This window comes from Mastacembelus armatus, chromosome 15 (assembly GCF_900324485.2).
Source record: "Mastacembelus armatus chromosome 15, fMasArm1.2, whole genome shotgun sequence".
In the NCBI taxonomy this organism is placed as follows: Eukaryota; Metazoa; Chordata; class Actinopteri; order Synbranchiformes; family Mastacembelidae; genus Mastacembelus; species Mastacembelus armatus.
Window position 1 is genome coordinate 10239064 of NC_046647.1, and position 21705 is coordinate 10260768.

Genomic DNA, 21705 nt, shown 5'->3' on the forward strand with positions numbered 1-21705 from the left:
ATTTAAAAGAAAAAAAAAGACAAAACAATAAACAGGTTTCCTGTAGGTTTCCCGTTATTTTCATAAAGGCACATGGCATATCAGCTTTCAGGGAAAACAAATAGCTTATACAAACAAACATGCTATAGCTCAATTAGCTCCCAGGTAAGCATTTTTTACTAAGTAGGCCCCATTGATTAATTAGACATGTGACAAACAACAAATCAGAGAAGGACAAGTTAATTTTGACGTCCAGACTTTCAAGTAGGCTATATTTTTGTTATCTGATGAACAGGGTCTTGTTTACCTGTTTCCCTTGCTACTTTTTTTGTTCTTGCAAACTGTCAGTGAAAATAAACAACAGAAAAACGAAAGATGTCTGTCTGCATTCCCAATGAAGCTGAGAGGATAAGAGTTAGGAGGTCAGACAGCTGAACATCTTTACTTCTTTGGCTGCTGCCAACACTTAAAGTGAACATCAGGGTTGAATTAACCGAAAAGCAAGAGCAGATAGTTCAAATATTTGAAGGCCACGAGCAAAGACCAGCAAGGGAGTCCTCTGACAGCCTAAAGAAAAGGTTTAAGCCCATTATCAGAATTGTCAAATCATACACATCTGGATTTGCATCAGTCATTTCGTTTTACTGGCCACAAGTGTTTTGAATTAAAAATGAGACAGTGTCACTATCCTGTGCACTCTGAAAGAATTTGCAGTAATTTAATGGAACAGATCTTTTCCCATGAACTTAATTGAAATATAAGTTTAACTCTTTTCATGTTAATTTAACTTGAATTGATGGGAAAATATATTTAACTTTCATTTCAGACCAGTTCAGAATTTATTCTTATGACTTAGGGTTTATGGACTTGAAATGATGAAATGTATTAATATAGTTCAGTTTACATCATCGACATATTAGCAGACTCTCGTGAATGCATGTTTAAGTCACTGTTGTGTCCTCCAGAAAACAAAGAAATGCACATTTAGAGCAGCAGGGGACCTGATGTTTTTAAGTTGATCCAGCTAATTTACAACGCGGTTTAAAATGGTTTCTAATACTTCAAAAAGCAGACTTGTGCCCTGTAAACTCCTTAAAGGGAAGATCAGCTGACTACAACAAATTCACCCTATGTTTTCAAATTTTTTGACACATCTTTACTGCACAAACAGCACACAGTAACCCAATTACTAGATAAACGCTGGTTATTGGAGAAATCTGGTTTTTGCAAAACTCCTGAAAGGGCTAATAAACCATTATCTAATCTGGTTATTCACAATAACTGGGTTAATGTGTGTAAGCAAATCATAAGTGTAGTCTCAGACAGAAAAAGAGAGGGGAGAGGAGAAAGAGCATTAAACTTGGCCTCAGGGGTGGAATGGCCAGAATAAGAAAGCACCCAGATGGCAAAGCCAAGCATGAGGGAAGAGACAGCGTAACGTATTACGCTTCATTGAAACAAGCAGGCCTGTACAGTGAAGTTTCCATCCATTTGCATTCTTTAGTTGATGTAATGACGCTAAATCATGGATTGATCAATCCATCAATCAGTATTTCGTCAGGAATTTACAGCTGATATTGTCTTGCTCATGAATTGATCAGTATGGAAAATCTATCTATCTATCTATCTATCTATCTATCTATCTATCTATCTATCTATCTATCTATCTATCTATCTATCTATCTATCTATCTATCTATCTATCTATCTATCCAAATATTGTTGCCATTGTTGCATAAACATTGGGTAAACATGGGGCCAATGCAATGCCATCACTGTGACTGACTCTGCAGTTCTGGCAATAAAATAGTGTGTATTAACAAATAAATAGATAATGCAAACATGAAATAAAGAACAATTTGTCACGCGGCTGTTTTTTGTCAGATATTTAATAAAAGTCATTTGGGCTACTGCTCTTACATTTACAGTTGAGACATTCCTCAATTATTCTGGGTAACAGTAACATGTCTAGACTGTTTATCTTAATGTTTACTTTGTACAAAACAAAAAGGCCAACAATTTTTTCTTTGTATAAAAAATATAAGTTAATTTAAATTTAACTCTAATTAAGAAAATAACAATAGTAATAATAGCAATACAATAATAATCATCAGTAATTGTAATAATGATAAAGATCATAAGCTAAACATAGTGCAGACAATGGGATATTACTGGTGCTGAAAGGGACAGTGCTATGGACTCAACCATGTTCTCAGGTGGGGTTAGGATTAGAGTAGGGCAAGAGACAGTCAAAGGTTCTCTCTCTCTCTCTGTCACACACACAAACGCACACACACACGCACACACAAATGCACACACACGTACACACTCCCTCACATGCACATACACACACAGTGTACACACCCAGCCAAAGTGCACAACTGCCATTCAGTTTAGCACCATCAGAGCATTCATCTCAGTCTGTACAAACTAATTCCTAGATTGTACACAGTATACACCTATTACTGTATATGCAAAATGATATATAAACTTCAGTTCAGGTGCATGCTAATTGTTGCTCTTGGTTAAAATTTACTGGAAGCAATTCTGACACATAAGACAAAGCACATCATAGAAACTGATGGCGCACTAACCCACATGCCACCACTGAGGATCTGCAATCTACAAAACATTCATCAAAAGTACATTCACACCACTGGGGGGAGGTGGGACACAGTACCAGTCATACAACAAATTATTTGAGTGGGAATTTCAGTCTTGGAGGGACAACTGGAATGACAGTCTCAGACAAAATTATTTGTCTTTTGGAAGCTCTTGGAAACTCATTTTAGTCCTTACGTGACACCAGAGAATCAGCATAAGGGAAGAGGAGTTATTTCCTTCAGCAGGTCGTGGATCTGAGGAGAACGTCTGTTACACACCTGCAAAAAAGTCAACCAACATTCTTGTGTTGCAATCCCAGAGATAGACATCTGATGCACTTTAGCTCAACAGGCCTGACATTATGGGAAAATATGAGCCTGACAACTGTTGACACTTCTGTTGAGCTGCAGTGCCTGGCATTAAGTTTCATACCACATTTCTGAACTGACTGCCTTTTATTCCCCCCTTCACCTTTTATTACTTCTTTATAAAGCAACATGCCTTAAACGTGTTATAAATTGCAGTACCATCTGCAAATCACATAAGGCATTTGTAAAAACTTGTGTTGTGTCACAGCAAAAAAACCAAATCTTTATAATGTGGTCGGACACTCAACTAACTTGTACAGTGTCCTCAAATTGCCTGTGTTTTATTTATGGTCGTTAAAGTGGTTATTGATGAATAAGAGGAACCAGATTGTTCTGTAAAATAATTAGTCAAGTGACAGCGGAGTGAAAAATGTTGAGTCTTGTTTCTATAAATTTCCTACTGATGCTATTTTGTGCCTCTTGCTCGTCTTTGTCTTGTGAACTCTGGCCTACAAACATTATGACTGCTGGCTTGGGGTCAGATCTGGTTAATCAGAACAAAGCTGATATGCTATGCAGCAGGTTCCTGAATGCCAAGGGCTGCCAAGGGCAGTGCTGTGGGGTCCACTTCAGGGAATAACACTGTGACTCTCTTGTCAGTGTGTTGAAAAATGCTGTTATTATCTAATTCCTCCTGTCACAGTTAATCCATGTTCGTAGAATATGCTTTGGGGGATTTCGGCAACCTCCATATAGAATAGGCTGTATGTCTTTATTCAAGTACTGCAAAAGATTTTTGCTTACAAAATAATAAAAAAAACATTCTGACATCCACCTTCTCACTAAGGTGGTATTACACCATACATCTACTCTACACATTCCTTCTGTCTCTGGGAATACCTTGCTGAAGTAGTGCACGTACGAAAAACCTACCACATAAGGCAAAAAAACAGTACCATTTCAAATAAGCCTGAACCGACAACAAGATTTCACATATCCTAGCCTGTGAAAGGTCCAGAGTAAGGCCTCTGCAAATACAAGACAACAAAAGAATCAGCTAAAAAAAAAACAAAACAAAACAAAACATAAAATTAAAATAAAACAGCCAAATTAAAACCACCCAAACTGCACAAGTCTGTTCTGCCAAATGAATTCCCAAGCTGAGTGGACTAAAGGGTGATGGGTTGAAGCTCCTCCCCATCGGCTGTCTGTCAGTCTCTGGGATCAGTGAAACCGTCAGTGTTGACACCTCCGTCACCCAATGAGGTAACTGTGTGTTTTCAATGTCAAGTTGCCTTTAGTGGATCCATCTAACACAGCTAACACAGGATGTGGGTTTCTTCCCCCTACAATGTTCCACGTCCGTGGCAGGATTCAGGATGCATTCCTTTGGTGGGTCAGCAACCCCTTTGGTAGTCAGTTATCCACCTTGACAGGGCCTGAATCACCAGGCCGGCTGGGCACTATGTCCTCCACCTCTCCCCGTGCTATCTTTTCCCACTGGCCCAGGTTGTCTCTGCAAACACAAGACATCTCTATCAGATTCAGACTCAGTGTGTTCAGGGTTTACAATCAGGGCTGTGCCACTAAAGAATTTCATTTTTTGTTACAAAGACATGGCTTAAAATGGGAAATAAAGAAAATAAAATCATGTAGTAGACAGCAGAGACATCGTATACTTAGTAGCATTGGTAGACAAACTGAATGAAAAAGGTTTATTCCGTAAAATCAAATTATATAAGGTTAAATGGTAAAAGGTTTTGATTTGATTAACCTATTATTAGATTAGTATATATTATCTAATCTTTATATATTATTAGATTATTAGTATATTTATGTATCTGCTGCAGTCAATTTACAGCGTTCTTGTTAGAAAGAGAATTAAATCTACTACTCTCCCATTACTGTAACTAATGGGACAGGCTATTTAGCACACAACACTATAACACCTTGCTGCCACAAGGGTGTGCATGAGATTTTTACTAGAGATTGGCCTTAATGTTGTTAGAGATGGCCAGAAAGGGATGAAATGATCACAATAACAATATGATTTAAACTTTAAATATTAAAATAAAAACTGAACTGAACAACTAAATTTAATTTATTTACCTGGAAATACATTCAAATTTTTTGAAAAAACTGAAGATTGAACAACGGTCAACCACGTCTCACACACAGCCAGGGAACAACTGTGTAATTCATTAGTCATCTGTACTAGCGAGCCATCAGCTCTTGTTGTCATGAAGGTAATCTCTCCCCCCTGTACAATAATCAAGCCTGACATATGAGTGCAAAAAGTGCTGCCCTTAGCTGCCATTCCATTCAATTAGCCAGGCCGATACAGTTTACACGTCTGTGGCAGATCCCACAACAAGCAGCCGGGCTCCGCGAGGTCTAGGCCTGCTGCCCACCCAGAGGCCCGTGCTGACGTACACCCGAGGTTTAAATATTACACTGCTCACTTTGTTTGCATTCCCCACAGATCAAGGTCACAGTGTTTTAAAAAACAGCAGGTTCCCTCAGAAGGGAACACAAATGTGCATGATGACCCTCCTCAACAACCAGAAACTGCACATATGAATCCATTCTCACATGTACAGACACACACACACACACAGACACAAACATACACACTAATGAACAGAGCTAGGAAGAGGAACCGTTTCACTGTGAATATGCAGAAAGTAACAGTAACAAATTAGTTTATTCCAAAAACAGTACAGTAGCATGTGTGTTTTGTTTGTATTATAGGGGAAGGGTTGGAATGTGCATCTACACACATACTCCTTATCACTTCTGATCTTCCTTGTGTGGCCAACTGCTGCTGGGCCAGACACAAGGGCCGCACACACACAGTACCACCTGTTCCACCTCAGGCTGTTGTCAGTGTGTGTTTGAACATATCAGCGTGACAGTATCATGAGAAGAAACCTCTGAATTTGTGTTTTTGACCTATTTCTTAACAGAAGTATAAACTAAAACCCTTTATCATGTTATTCAGTTTGTTATTCCTAAACACAGAAAACACACAGTGAAGGAAAAGACTTTCTCTCAGAGTTTGAAAACTGTAGCCTTGAATACTCACTTGCAGGCTTTTAGAAGAGGACTGGATATAGGGAGAAGCTTCGATAGAGTTGTGTAACATGGAATCGCAACAGCATTGTAAAATCCCACCTTAAGAACGAAAACCAACAATTAGTCTGATAAATTGTTATCAACAGGTAACAATCAGAAACCTGCCTCACGTTTTAATTTTTTCTGCTTTTTTGGAGGGGACTGGGTGGAATCTAAGGCCATGAAGACCATCGGTGTATGATGTGTGGTGCTGTTAGTGGACAATATTATCTAAAACCTAATCCAAAAACCTGAATTTGACACAAATCTTTGTCATGTTTTTAAAATTTTAGTTTAATAATTAGCAGGATAACTACACTTGTGGTGACCTGTCCAGGGTGTACCCCTGCCTTCCACCCAAAGCTGGGATAGGCTCCAGCAGATCAATGTGATCCTGGTTACTAAGCGGGAAAGGATAATGGATGGATGGATGGATGGATAGATGGATGGATGGATGGATGGATGGATGGATGAAACTACACTTGAGGTCTGTGTCTGTAATTTGGGTAATTTTGTGGTTATTGTGAACTGGCTACTGCACCTCTAGTCGAGTTAGGATGAGTTATGCTGGAAATCATCAAAATGAACTAATAAAAACAATGGTGTAAACTGTGTCTCATGTGTAGTAATCCTGGTTATTGTACAATCTTTGACTTCAAGTCATTATTTCTACTTTAAGTGGTAATCCTGTCTGGGCAGAATCTACTCTTCCCATCCCTGTCATTTGTGGTTTCTGCTTATTTTCATCTTTACAAAAATAAAAAAAAAACATTTAAAGTACCACAATCTTCACTTTAGTGGTTATTCCACCCCATCAGAGCGCAGAAACCTTTTGAGTGTGGGTGTGAATTAGAGAGTCTCACCTGGCCTTGGGGAACCTCATCCTTCTTGTCTCTGTCCATCATAGGGATTGGCTGCATCCCAATTTTCTTCATCTCATCCCCCTGTGGAGGAACAAAAGTTATTCTTATACACTGTGGCAAATCTTATCACTAAAGGACGCTGTTTTGTTATAAACTGTAGAGCAGCTAGGTATACACTCATTTACAAATGAGGTCTGATTAGAGGTACGATCATGATACTAAGATGGTTTAAACTCCAACAGTATACCACTGTACCTCAGCCCAAAACTCAGCATAGATGTCATTGGCTGTGAGTCGTGTGACATGCCATTTCTTGGTAACAGAGCACAGGTCACATGCTGTCATCATCAGACCAATCACACGGTCCCTGGAGGGGAGCAAAGCCTCGTTATAGCCACGTGGAGAAACTCAATGTGCTGTTTATGTGCACCAGGTCCATGTTTCTCTGCGTGACACTAGGAGACCTGACATGATCTGACCTGACCTGTGCACCAGCACAAGTGAAGACCAGACCTGTGTGAGTAGTTGTTCAAGTCCAGCGCGTCCGAGGTCAGCAACTCCGTCAGCTGCTGGTGGTTGTTGAAGTACAGGGCGAGGTCCGTGGCAATGATGGCCTTCCTGATGATTTCCAGCACCTGCTCGTACTCGCTGGAATTCAGGTTGGAAAAAATATTGTGCCCTTCCAGCTATGAGAAACAAAGACATCAATAAAAAAGCAAAAGCTCTACTTATGAGGCGTTCAGCTCAGCTAGACTACAACAGCTTGTAATCTCAGGTTCAGCTCTACCTTTATAGGATGCAATCTCTTAAATAACCTTAAATAATCAAAGGGTCAAAACATGTTTCATACGATACAAAAGCATTTCAAAGATGATAAATAACAGAAAAGTTGACTTTAACTGCACAGTAAAGTTTTGCATGGTGGAGCTCTACCTGCAGGATGGAGACGGTCTGGGAGAAGTGGTGCTGCTCCATGGTGGAGGTGGAGTAAAGAGCAGCCAGTGGATGGTCAAACTTCTGCAGGTATGCGTTGCTGTACCCCCGGTGGTCCAGATCATGGCAGAGACAGGCTATCAGCAGACCTTTCTTCTGTAAACCAGAGAGTGAAGATAAAAACAATGACTTGAAATCTCACAATGACCTCAGGTTTCAACTTTCCTTTACTTTTGTCTAGCACTAATCCCACCCAGACCCAACAGGCAGCAAACCTCTAGCTCTGTGAAGATCCCAGAGGTTTTCTGTAGGATGGCGTACATACAGTGTGCCACCGTCACTGCGTGCTTCCAGTTGTGGTAGGGCACACGCCGGTAGTTCTTTCGTACGGACATAGTGAACCGACACAGCTTCTCCAGCTCAAAACTACACACAGTGAGAAAAAGCAACCTGCTGAACAACAACTGCTTTGAAGAAATCCTGACACATAGTCATGATTCAGTGGTATTTTACCTGTTCTTTCCACAGGAGTTATGAACCATGTAGATAAAGACAGCAGGCCAGATCTCCTCAAAGGGACTAATGTCAAAGTGGAACCTGGACAGGGAGGAAGAGATGGGAGGAGAGTTAAATTAGCATCTCAGAGAAGGAGGGAGACTGATGAGGGGATGGTCTGGAAGTGTTGAACTGACAGGATGACATCCAAAAACCCCACCTCTTCCTGCACTTTGTGCCCCCCCCCCCCTCAGTCCAGGTCTGGACTCTTTCACAGACACATGGCTGTAGACTAACTACACACAGATCTCATCTATCAGCAGCGATAGTGACAAAAACCTGCTCTGAATCTGAACTTGAAAGGACACTCACATTTCAATCTCTTTATAAATGGGTGCAGGGAGGTTAAGCTGGGTGAGGGTCTTCCATTCTTCTGATGTGCAGATGCTGTGGTAGGACAGTTTTTCCATCGTCACTCTGTAAATGCATTCAGAGTGCCGGATCCTGTGGTACATCTGCGGGAATCACAGAACAGGAAATGAAGTCTTAAAAATGTCAGGGAGAAGCTGAACACTCCAGCACTATAAATACCATGGAAATACCATCTTGTATCTTTGTTGAGTTCTTTAAGAATCACTGTTGAAACTTCCAAAAGGGTCAGATAAAGTTAAGTTGTCTTCAAGAGTCCTGCATTATATTTTATTTGCATGTGTAGCAAAAAGTGTCTCCACATCTGTTTTGTGTCCCTGTCCCCTTCATGGGCAGGCAGGAATAGGACAATATGATCCAGGCGCCAAGCCTCACACCTTCCACCATAAATCAGGAGCTGGTCTAAGTGAGTTTCCTAGAGACATGAGTCATAAATTACATCTCAACATAAATCCTGTCAGTGGACGGATGCAGACTGCTTGTCTTAAAATATTAACATACCTCATTAATTTTAAACCCAACTTTGTGACTCCGCTCCTGTGTGAGTTTAGTGCACGAGTTGATTTTGAGTCAGACCCCACAGAGAGGAGAGACTGACTGACCACACAACACACGCTTAAACCCAGCACAAGGTCTGTATGTTACAAGTATGCGAAAAACATCTTTGCCAAACACTAAATAAAGCTTTAGTCATGTTTTGGGGCAATGCACTCTACATAAAACCTTTTGGCACCATCTTTGTCAACTTTGGAGAAAAATGGCAACATGACAAACAGCCTTCCAGCTACATGAGTATGAATTTAGGACAGAGACGATGTTGCTGTGTCACAGGTGCAGTTATCTGAAAATAATCCAGAATCCAGTGTTCATGAAGTCTTAACATGATCTACCTCAACTGCCAAAGATAAAGAGCAGGCTTGTGCAGACAGATACGAAGAGAGAGAGGGTTATGTTTTTACTGTTGGAGAACATCAGCTGGTCATTTTAAATGTTTCAAGTGTAATTCAGTGTACTCACATTTGCACAGTGTAAGGCCAGAGCACAAAAGACAGCAAACATCTTAAAGTTGTTCTCATCTGTTTTAGTGAAGGCACTTCCGCTTAGCTTGTTCACCATCTGCACCACACCTATAATGGTCCCCCTGCTCACAATGGGCATGCACAGGATGTTCCGAGTGGTGTAGCCGGTTTTGAGGTCCACTTCTCTGTTAAGGAAGACATTGAAAAATATAAGATGCTAATTTACATTAATTGTCGTGGTTATTACTTGAGCTTGTACTGTGAGCCATACATCTGAAGTGCAGTGTGTTCGACTCCTGGTTTGAACTGAAGGTTGTGATAATGAGTAAGGCTATGGTTTAATCCAAAATGCAGTTGAATATTAAAAGTGCAGTGAGGCAGAACTGTTCAACACAACAAATGGAAACATGTAAAAATGGCTTTCAGAGTCTGTTGGAGTTTACCGGTTGAATCGTGGGTCTGCATAGGCATCTGGGATATTTAAGACTTCCCCTGTCCGAGCCACTTGGCCAGCTATCCCCTTGTCTATAGAAAACCTATGAGGAAAGAGGAAAGAAGAAGTTTTATAGACTGCCTATCTAGGTCAGTCTGTCGGTAGATGGGTGAAAATCTCCTTTACAGAATCAATACTAAACCAATAATATGAAAATCCAAGTGAAATCTGATTTAAAAAATGTTTGTCACAGCACAAAGAGTGTGGAGATTAACAATTTGTACTCACACACAGTTTATTATGTTCAATTACATAACTCTGGGTAAAAATGGTACAAAATTAGCAGGTCATTTAAAATTTTCCAATATCTTGCCACAAGAGGACCTTGTCTACTGTACTTTGGTGAACAATGTGCAGAGACAAAAAACTATTGGAAAACTTTAATATTTTAATTGTTCTTTTTCAAAAAGAGCAACAAACAACAAGAAACTAGAAAGCAAAAGTAAAGTATATTGAAGGTCATAGGCACTATCAAAATGATATCAGTAAACACAAAAGGGTAAATATTACTCACCTAATTTCTTTGGTTTTCTTGAAGACAGGTTTGCCTTCTTTCTCTTCCCCAATATCGAACAGGTCAGAGTACAGTTCTTTGTTGTTGTGGTCCACCTGGAAGAGTGCGCACCTGTCCGCATTCACCAGGTTTTTTGCATATATCTGCAAAACAACACCAGGGACACAGGCTTGAGACTTGGATGACCTGAGATGACACCACAATCACAATCCATCGAGATCCGTACAAACACAGGTGTGGGGTTTTTAGTAAAAGACATTAGAAAATCATTGTTTTACAATGACCTCAGGACCTCAGCTGCACATCCAAATCACAACTCTCTTAACTCTGATAAACTTGCTTATTATAGGTTTAGCCAAGTAATAGATATATATACTAATAATAAAAAATGATCATTAGAAGTGCTATGTTTTCGTAGGAAATATTTACATTTTCCCTCAGGTATCGAGAGGACTTGCTTGTATCTGTATTACAGCAGCATCACGACTCTTTTTGCCACACGACCTAACAAACACTCCCAGGATGTGTAGCCTTGAAGAAGATAATGTGAATGAACACATAGTTGCACACTCACCATAATATGTTCAAGTAGAGAATCTATTGCCACAATGTTATCAAAGTATGTTCTGTGCGAAAAGAAGAAACGGCGCATTGAGATGTTTGACAAATGGGAAGTTCTGATGATGTTGACATTCAAGACATGACAGCTACTGTGCCTAAAATGCAAAATGTATTCTTCTAATTAGTGAAAAAAGTTGTATTTAACGTTTGACATGAGAAAAGATTAACTAGTAAGTCACCTTTTGTTAATATGAGAATAAGAATATGATGTAAATTCACTATTACTAGGTTTTCATCAGCATTAAGTTAAGTGTTAGGTAAACTCTCCCACCGGCAGCTCTTACTTTGACACATCTAGTAGGAAGTCATTGAGCTCAGTTTGTTTGGCGAGGCCTCTGCACACCTAGGAACAAAGAAAAATAGGTCATAACCCAGCACACAGACATATCAAAAATTTCCCCCACACACACAACATCCTGTATGTAGTGTAGACAGATTGACTTGCTCTCTATACACACTTGGCTGTGGGCCACCTTGATGAATTTCAGCAGCAACGTAGTGTTTTGCAGCGACCAGTTGCGGTGTGCTGCAGTGCTGTACCGCTCACTGTCGCTCAGAGGTCCACTGTGGCCAGTGCTGCAGTGGGACACTGCTTCTCTGAGGTGTTAGCTATTAGTTCATATAAAAACAGCACTGGGGCATAATGACGTCCGTGAGGAGCTGTTTGTTGAATCTATGGCTTAGTTGATTGGACTGGATCCAGTGACAACCCAGTTCCTGTACACAGTGGATTTCTCCATTCAAAACACCACAGCAGAACCAGAACAAACAAAGTCACCCAGGATCATTATAAGTGGGACGGGCTGTTCCCAGACAAGTCTTGGTGTAGTATGTACTGTATATTTAATAATACACAAAGTTTGCTCACCTGTACTTGGTGAATGGCAACTGATGCCCATGCTAAATTAGCTGTTGCAACCTGGCAAAGAAAGAGAGGCTTAGCTTCAAACGGCAGACTGTAGACAAAATTACATTGTTTTGACGCCAGGTTTTATCTGTTCCTGTCACATTTCCTCTTAATTCAACATCATTATCTCTTTTCTACATCAGGCTGCATCATAATCACAGAAGATCCACCTAACTGACTAAGAGCCACTATAGGGACACAGACTCACTCCAGAATCACGGCTGCATTTGCATGTTTAGTATTGTGGTTAGCTGCACGAGATATGTCATTATGTGCAAATGACTACTTATAAATAATGTCAAAGGGGCTGAGCTTGGTACTAAACTCAGTTCTTCTAAGCATATACACTGTGACTATACTTGCTTGTGTATTTTAAGTAATTTTCTCCTCACTGCACTGACATTTCACAGAAAGTATTTCAAGTATTTTCCACAATCAAGTGAACCCCACAGAGCTAATGGAGATCTTAAACAGACCCAGATTAAAGTGAATACCAAGCTAACTGTAGTTCTGTGAGCCTTCCTGCAGCCTCCAAACCTTGATGTGTTTTGTCTGGGTCAGACTGACCTCCTGGTGGCTGAGGTTGAAGGGCTCCTTGCCCCAGTGCCGATGCAGCTCCAGGATGGCAATGAGGTCCCCGATGGCAGTGAGGATGGGGAGGCACAGGACAGAGTGAACATGGATCCCTGAGTCCTGCCCTGTGCCGTCGGGGAAGCGCTCGTCCTGCAACACAGAAGTGTGAATGAATGAAAAATACTGGATAGTGTTTATGGTGAAATGTTAGATTCCGATGATGAGTAAATATACTGATTACCCCCACAATGTCCTCTACTAGCAGTGTTCTGCGAGTCTTGGCAACATGAGCGGCAATGGTTGTCCCAGATGCGATGGGGCCGGAGGGCACGAGGCTTGGAGGGCCATCTTTGGCTCCCGTTGGAGTGAACAAACATAGACTCTATTGAGAAGCATAGGAGAGAGCAGAGAGGGAAACAGATACGGAGACAAATATATCAAATACAAGCACACAACTGGATTAGTGTCAAAATGACCTCATCACATGTCCTCTGCACTTACATTGTTGCATTCTCCCAAGAAGTAAAGTGCAAATCCATCAGCTTTTGTTGCTGTAGGAATAAGACACATACAGGTCACAGTGCAATGCTTTAAATGAGAGATTCCAGTAACAACGGACATTAGCTGTCAGTGAATGTTAATCTTATACTGTTACACAAATTGATCCAACTAACAATACAATGCAGGTAGAGTAGACCTACAAGGCAGAGTGTGACAGGGGCGACAACAGTCCAGTTATAATCTCATAACACTTTATTAACAATGTCCCACATAACAACAAGGGCACCATGACCGAGGGCTTTGACTGTCATCCAGTTTATCTCATTCCCAGTCCTCTTCTCCAGTCCCATCTCACACTCATATATAGGTCATGTTATCACACAGTGTGACAACAGAGAGACTTGTGGAGCATCAGTGAATATGCAGATGATCAGGACAGTAATGAGTAGTGTGGTTTGGGTGAACTGGTTCTTTTGTGGTTTGGTTAGATTTGGTTTGGTTTATTCATTCTGTCACAGTTATAATGTACAACTCCTCAGACTGCGCCAGGGAAAGAAGAAAGGCCTGGACTTATTTCTACTGTTTGTAGTCCTTTCATAGTCCACCACAAACTAATCGTCATTAAGATGTCAATAAAAGAAGACATTAAATCACACGAAGAGAAATAAGGATTGTTTTTGACAATCAACTGATCTGTTTAATAAAAAATATACTAGTTGATGGTTTGTATATTTCCATTTTCTTTTTTTTCATCTTTTAAATGACACAAAACAAGAAAATATTACTCTTCCTCATTAAAGCTGCTGCAAATGTTTTGACCCCAATCTCATACTCTCACGTGTGTCAGTGTCACGTTTGGGCTGTGGCACTGGTGTGATGTGAATCGATGCTGACAGGAATCAATAACCTAGCTGATTTCTGCTTTTACCTGTTTTGATGATGTTGCACAACTCATAGAGCAAGAGTTTGTTGTCTCCTCCAGTGTCCAGGCGCTGCTCCATGTAGCTGTTGAGTTCGTACACCACACCCTGCATATTTGTGTCCTGGTACTGTTGGACACAAGACACAGAAATTGCAACTCCAGTCTCACATCAACACAGATTGAATTTCAACATTCAGCAATTGCTATAAGAGAAACACAACAATGACCTGCATTCTGTACTGCACCCAGGCTAATGTTACTGCAGCAGACAGATACTGGCTCGACTAGTGAGATTTTCTTGCCATTCATAAAGGCAGAGCCATTCATCACAACACCACACTCCATCCCAACCTTTCACTCCCATCCACTGATGCATTCTGACCCAGGGATCCCTCTGCAGTCTCTGGAGGGGGTTACTGAAGCCCCTCAGCACTGATTAGATCCCTGGTGAGATCTGCTGCTCAGCCTTAGCTTAAAAGTGTGGTTATGTAAGAGACAGACCTCCAGCCTTGTGCGGGGCCAGGGAGCCGTCTATTTCTGCACCTGCAGAGAGGGTGAGGACAGGACGGCAGGGAGAGTGGCGCACTAGAAAGCGTTCCCACTAGGGATGCCTTCTATCCTCCCACATCCTGTTTGCTCAGGCATATAGAAGATGCATTGAGGGTTCGCGTGGTGGTGATTTCGCTTTCTAGTGTGTATGTGTGTAAAATCCGGGGCCCTGCTGTGGGCAATGACGCCCTGCCTCCTCAGGGCCTGATGGTGTCATGATAACCAAGGTGTGAACATACATATGGAGAGCACGGGGAATTGACTCTCCTGCCAACTGTCCCACACATGACATACATTCATGCTATTCTTTATTATCCTATTAATAATGTATTTGATGCTGACTTGAACACTCACAATGACCGGCCTTTTCTGGACAACTCTAGGTTTAACACCACAAGCCTCAATATTATGCTGCATGTTACCAAAAACTGCACTGGCACGAACTGGTGAATCTGTTTCATGCTTTTTATATTTTGCATGTCAGTGTCACAAGGTGTTGTTCTAAAGAAAGTAAGCTCAAGGACAAACAAAGCTGTTGACAGTGTGTAGAGAGTGTGTAGTTATCTTCATCTGCCAACACAACAGGACACTTACTGAAGGACAGTATAGAGTTCTGTACCGTCCTCCAGTTACTTTACTTTACTATTGTCTGTTCCCAAATATGAACTCAATTAATCCTGAAGGTTGGTTTAGTTAAAAAAAAAAAAAACATATCTAGGCCTATATATACACTACTGCCAGTGGTGAAAACAAAACTTCAGGTTATCAAAAACTGGAAAATAATGTACATTTCAGATTTATACAAAAAGGTCTTTATAGGGAAGAAGTAATGGATTAACTTACAGCTGTTCTGCAGCAGTTGAAGTAAATGACACCTTAAAAGTTGATGCTAACAATTCCTACAGGTTTCCCAACCTTTGTTTATTACCCTCAGTCTGTATGAAAGAACTGTTGGAACAGACTGTGTTACTACACCCTCTTAAGTAATATTTGGACATTACTGTTCTACAGCAAGTTGTATACTGCTCTCACAATGGTGAGAAAAAGGTGATTAACAAAGGAAGACAGGCAGACCATCATAACTCTTAAACATGTTGGGCTTTCCTTTAGAGAAATTGCCAAAAAAGCCAGTGTCAGTGAATAAACCAGTTTCCTAGAGCATCAAAAGACACTTAGAAACTGGAGGAAAGTGACAGGAAGAGGTCTGGCAAACCCAAAGCCACATCAGTACAGTCTCCAGACTTAAACCTCATCAAGCTGGTTTGGGATGAACTGGACATCAACGTGAAAGTGTGGCAAACTACAAGTGCAACACATTTGTGGGAACTTCTGCAACAGTGTTGGAAAATCTTTCTGAATAATATTTGATATCACATGAAGAGAGAATGTCCTGAGGCTGTTATACAAATGTACTCATAAATTTAGATACCCCTGTCTGGGACAATTTGAGAAATATTTCCCATTTTTTGCAAAACAAAACATGCACAACCTCTGTGTGCCTTTTAAACCCCTTAATGACAAGTGCAAATACTAAAGATACTATTTGATGACTTTTCTTTTAAAGAAGGTTTTCTTTGTGAGTCAAACATTTAGATAAACTTTTGTTTAGCAAAATGATTCCATGATCTCTTTTTTATGTTGAATTGTTTATTTGTTCTATGCTTTAATTTCAGAGTATATCGCCAATTGGACATTAAATTGCATACATTTCAATGAAACCCAGAGGTGTGTCCAAACTTTTGACCAGTAGTGGATATTTACATGTGAAACTATAAAGCGAAGCTGCCTGATTTTGTCACATAAATACTGTATATGCACATGAAATGTACAAACGTACCCTGCTGACTTCTTTAGCTGATGGGTCACCTGTAAAGAGAAAAGTCACAATGTTAAAAAAACTGTTTGAAACAATGTTAAATTCTCTTTTAGGGTCTTATATTGGTGGAAGAGAGATAAAATAAAATAAAGCAAGGCTACGTAACATTTAAAATTTACATTTACAGAAAAAAGTGAGTTGGTGACACTTGTGTGGGAAAACTCGTCATATTCCATTGTTATAATCTCGGCCAATATTTCACTTAGCAAATGCTTCATTAAATGGTTAAATTATATAACCCATGTCTGGTCAATTATGCAAGGCAGTTGTTACTGAAACAGAATCTTTTTGCATTGAAAACAACAGAATGAACAACATGAAAACTGTCCTGGCTGTTTGGTGCTGGGTGGATGCTCTGCAGTGGATTTGTACACTGATGGATTATGAAAACGCAGCTCTACAAGCAAAACCACATGCTGACCTCACAACAGCAGTCAGCAGTTAGGTAAATGGCAAATGAGCAAATGTAAACAAAACAAAAAAAAAAACCAAACTCATCCTGTATTTACAGCATTAACAGACATTATGTATAAATTATTTGATCTACTTATAATGCAGAGAGACATTTGCGTAAATTATGCTCCTGCTAAAAGGAAATTAAGAGAGGTATTAATTTAACTTGACAAGAGCTAAATTTTGTGGCCCAGAGTGCAAATTCCTGGTGTGATTTCAGGCTATTGGAAAGACAGCAGACATAAGACTATTGTCTTTGGACGTGGACACTGAAGTATGTGATAATAATGAAAACCCAGGCCAGTCATAACAATTTCTGGACTTACAGTCTGGGAGTGGGTCCGGGAGTGCTACTTGGGTTGAAAATAAAACCATTCAGGCTCAAAAGCTCAAAAGGTTCTTCATTAGAGTCAACAGCAGACGAGAACAGCAACTGCTCAGATCTCTTTGATAACGGTTCATGTGATCAAATCATGCAAAAAAAAACAAAAAACCTGGGGAGATTTTAGAAACATCTTTGCACGTGTTGACCCGAGCTCGTCGTCTTTGGAAGGCACTCTCTTTGTACATGTGAAGCAAGATATTACAGCCAGCTACATTGTTTGTTGTTTTAAACATTCCTCCAGTATGCTATGAGTTTCCTAACTTAGCCATGGGAGCTATTTTAGAGTGAACCCCTGGTTGGGTGTGACGTCAATCAGGGGACAGAGAGCTGCACTTGAAAAAAAAAAACCTAAAACCCCTTTGAAAAAAGAAACACAACTTTTTGCAGCAGATTTTTTCCTTTATAAATACTCATTGAGGCCAAAAAAATATATTTAAACAGAAACTGTTTTGCAGAAAAAATTGAAAGTGATACTCATGAATTGCCTATTGTAGAATTTTAAAGCGTAAACACCATGTAGTTATTATGAATAAGAGGCAAATTACAGTTTCCATTTGCTTATCTCTGAAGAATCAAATTGTATAGAGTGGGATGTTATGCAGTATGGGGTTCAGTAAACACACTGAACGCAGTATAATGTCGAATGATATGTGAACTCTGTGAAAGTTACTTGAGGACTGACGAAACAAAAACAAATCAGAAAATGTCACAGTCACTACTTATTGATTTTGTTACTTAGTATGTCATTTATAGTTCTTGCAAAAAGCATGTATTTAGGTGCAAACAAGAAGGTTGGAGGGTTACACTGCCCTGTCTGTTGACAGAGGTTTCCGTAGTGCAGTGGTTGTTGGTTCACACCAACACATCATTGCCACTTATCATTCTCAGTATTGTAAGGTGTGACAGTCACTCCAGCAACACTCATAAGAGCAAGCCTGGGCAACAAGTCCTGACAGTAAAAAAGTAGAGTCACAATATGATAATATTAAGTTCTGTTGTTAGAAAATAATTTTGTGTCACCTAATATATATTGTAACAATATTATTATTAATATTTCACTTATATCACTCAGCATTGCTTAAGGGCCTCTTTATTCCCAGAGGCATTTTCCTCTGCCAGGGCTTGTGGGTACCCCCAATCCTCAAAGCCCCTCCAGAAGGAAATGGCAGTATTTGTGCTGCTCCAACTCCAATTACAGTCTTGTAAAGCATCTCTACTGGCATCTCATGTGCAACAGTCCCACTGGGAACCACAGAGTGAGCACTGAGCACTGTGAACACACGCTGGAAATGTCTGTAGGGCCAAAAAGTAACAGGAAACTATTGCACTTGCAGGCTATTCCCTGTAAGGTAAAATACAGAAACTTCCTACTACAATAAAGTGTCATTTAAATCTGTTGTTCTGGTTCTGTTGCCTGGTTGGATCAGTTCCAGTAGTTTCTCTAAAACAAGAAGGCATTGCCGTGCACAGTGGCGTCATGAAACATAATTATTCGGGGCTTCAGCCCTGAATACTTTGAGCTCGGCCCCAAAACATATTCAGTCCTGTCACTAAGTTAACTCTAATGTCATGGCCTGGAGTGACATGGAACTTATTACAGTGTCGGAGACAGGCATAGTAATTCAGTGATGCTTATCAAGGAATCAAGGAGGAACCCAGAGGAAGGTGCAGATTCACTGACTAGCAGTCATAAAAGCATGAAACGCTGGAGTGGTAACACCCAGTCCGGCCTCCCTTCAAGAAGAGAAATGAAGGTAAATGAGAAAACTACTACATTAAACTGTGTAGGACTCGAAGTTAATGGCCCAAAGTTAAAACTGTTACTGACATGACTTCTAGTTGCAAACCAGTGGGAAAATCCAAGTTGTCCCTCAGTTACACACACTGCTGTAAGTCTTAGCAGTCAAACCATTTACCTCACTTTGCACATTATTGTGTGTCCACAGAAGGATGGACAGACAATTATTTCTCATACAAAATTATTCAAACTCCTTTACAAAGAGGAAATTGCTCAGGCAAAGTACAGTATGTTATATGTTGATATTTGCATGTAAATAAACAAACAGATGGAGACTGAATGGACTGTGTGTGTGTGTGTGTGTGTGTGTGTGTGTGTGTGTGTGTGTGTGCGTGTGTGTGTGTGTGTGTGTAATGACAGTTTTATTACATTATTTGATATATCTGTAGGTGACACCTCCCCAACCAATGGTACAAGAAAACATAAGCCCAGTGCAATCAAGACTTAGCCCCTGATCATTTCAGTTGCTAAAAGCACCCCTGGCCATGCACACGTTCAGCAGGTGCACATCCAGCTGGGTTTACCTAGAAACCAGGAAACAGCTTGAATATACAGTCCTGTATGTGATTTTGTTTCCTGCTGAAGAAATGTGGATGGGAAAACACTGCTGCACTGCTACCAGCGCAACTTTAACATAAAATAACCTCCAAAATATAAACTGACAATTCGGCTGTCCCATTTCGCAACAGTGACATCTCTATTTCGTCAGGTGTCTGTCAGGGAATTAGCCCTTGATGATATATCTATCCCTGGGGCAGTGAGGGAAGCTAGACCTAAGTGTATGGGTGAGGGTACTGTCTGTGTGTTTCCTCACCATATGACATTTTCTGTTATGTTTTTAGTTTTTTCATTTTCATTGCTCAACACCATTTTGCACCAATATTAACTATAACAGAGAGGAGCAGGCAGCTCTGGTTGGAAGGATAAAACCTTCTCATTGAGCATTTATGTAAAACCATAAGACCAAAGTTAAAATAATGGATCAGGACACTGTCAGACAGAAAACCCTCTTCTGAGCCTGGACCTAGAATTCTAATCCAGCTTCATCACCACAATAACAACAAAGCGTTAAAAGCCTTTTGACACCAGACAAGGCTGTCTGTGTGAATTACTTGCATATATTAATTTCCCATGAATTGACCCCTGTTTTCTTGACTGAAGAGAACTGTTAATATGTTGGACACATTGAAACTGTCATTTGTTATAAAATCACTTGATCGACTGTCACATTTTTACTGCAAAACATTTTGCACATCAGATTTAAGTGTAATCTAGCACACATGGACCATAGATCCATAGTAAATGTAAAATGTGATACAAAAGTGATAACTGAATTAAAAGCCTAGATCACACCACTGTAATCTGAGAGCTGCTGTTAGTTTGATAAAAGCTTGGTAATTTGATTAAATGATCGTTTGCAGTCCACTTTAAAGAGGAGGGTAAAGAAAGTTCAATATACTTCTAGATCTAGATTTGTGCATGCGGCCTTAAAGTCTATCTGATGATCTCTGTAGTTCACAGTGAGCACAAAGATCTCTGGTGAACTGTTTGATTAGACATGGTGATAAATTATTTGAAGGAGCACAGCGAGGATATCAGCAGCTCTGGGATCAGGCCCTTCACCCAGGAAAAACCTCTCAGTCAGCTGGGTCTAATGTGCGCCATACTTGATGGGTGCTTCATTGATCTGCCGCCACAGATACACAGTCTCCCAAAGGACGGTCAGCTAGCAGTGACTCAGCGGTCAATATGTGTCAACCTAGTGGTCGTCCTGCATCGACCTGCTCTGAGGAGGACGTGCAGCTGCCAAAAGCAGCAGTCTTCTTCTTCTTCCCACCCACGATCCCGGTACTCTTCACCTAAATACTAGTCCCTCTTCTTATTTTGACTGTTTATCTGTATGCAGGCCCTTAATTAGCAGATGCAGATCTCAGTGAGACTAGCACTATAATTAGCAGTTCTTGGGAAAGATGACTTCTGGCATTCTGAAGGTATTTTTTGACTACGCAAAAACTTTCAGTGTTTTGTCTATGTTAACGTGTGAGGCATGTGCAGCCATTTTAGTTGCATTTCAGACAACACTAGCACTTATTTTAGTTACTTTAGTCTAACCTCTGCAGCTGTGTCCACTGAGTGCTACATATGGGGCCTCCTCCTGCTGACGGACAGCCCTGCAGGTGAGACAGATCTCTTATCTCAGTAGCAGGGAATGACGTTCTGCTACACAAGCAAATCTTTGTCTGCTTGTGACTGCCATCCAAACACATCTGAGAAACAGCATCAGCTGCTTACAGCTCTCTGTCTGCCCTGTGGTCCCAGAGCAGAAAGGCCAGAGACTCACTCAGACATCTTCTACAAAATTTCTAAATA

At 40.5% G+C, this 21705-nt stretch overlaps 1 protein-coding gene across 5 annotated transcripts in view; it reads right to left on the bottom strand.

The window, feature by feature from the left end:
* Positions 1 to 1849: 1849 nt before the first annotated feature.
* Positions 1850 to 21705, bottom strand: part of pde10a (phosphodiesterase 10A) — a 32248-nt gene continuing 12392 nt past the window's right edge. The window contains exons 3-22 of one of the 5 annotated variants that reach the window (XM_026309096.1): positions 16661 to 16689; positions 14281 to 14401; positions 13353 to 13402; positions 13093 to 13233; positions 12846 to 13001; positions 12240 to 12290; positions 11656 to 11714; positions 11325 to 11376; positions 10751 to 10893; positions 10187 to 10279; positions 9742 to 9928; positions 8668 to 8810; positions 8314 to 8397; positions 8076 to 8226; positions 7801 to 7956; positions 7381 to 7550; positions 7123 to 7234; positions 6868 to 6948; positions 5976 to 6064; positions 1850 to 4406 (exon numbers count right to left, since the gene is read on the bottom strand). In XM_026309096.1, coding sequence (XP_026164881.1) covers positions 4307 to 4406; positions 5976 to 6064; positions 6868 to 6948; positions 7123 to 7234; positions 7381 to 7550; positions 7801 to 7956; positions 8076 to 8226; positions 8314 to 8397; positions 8668 to 8810; positions 9742 to 9928; positions 10187 to 10279; positions 10751 to 10893; positions 11325 to 11376; positions 11656 to 11714; positions 12240 to 12290; positions 12846 to 13001; positions 13093 to 13233; positions 13353 to 13402; positions 14281 to 14401; positions 16661 to 16689 — 2168 coding nt within the window. In that variant the 3' untranslated portion in view covers positions 1850 to 4306. Of the gene's footprint in view, positions 4407 to 5975; positions 6065 to 6867; positions 6949 to 7122; positions 7235 to 7380; positions 7554 to 7800; positions 7957 to 8075; positions 8227 to 8313; positions 8398 to 8667; positions 8811 to 9741; positions 9929 to 10186; positions 10280 to 10750; positions 10894 to 11324; positions 11377 to 11655; positions 11715 to 12239; positions 12291 to 12845; positions 13002 to 13092; positions 13234 to 13352; positions 13403 to 14280; positions 14402 to 14625; positions 15385 to 15666; positions 16598 to 16660; positions 16690 to 21705 lie in introns of those variants that run through there. The other 4 variants (XM_026309095.1, XM_026309099.1, XM_026309098.1 and 1 more) reach the window with 4 other exon arrangements.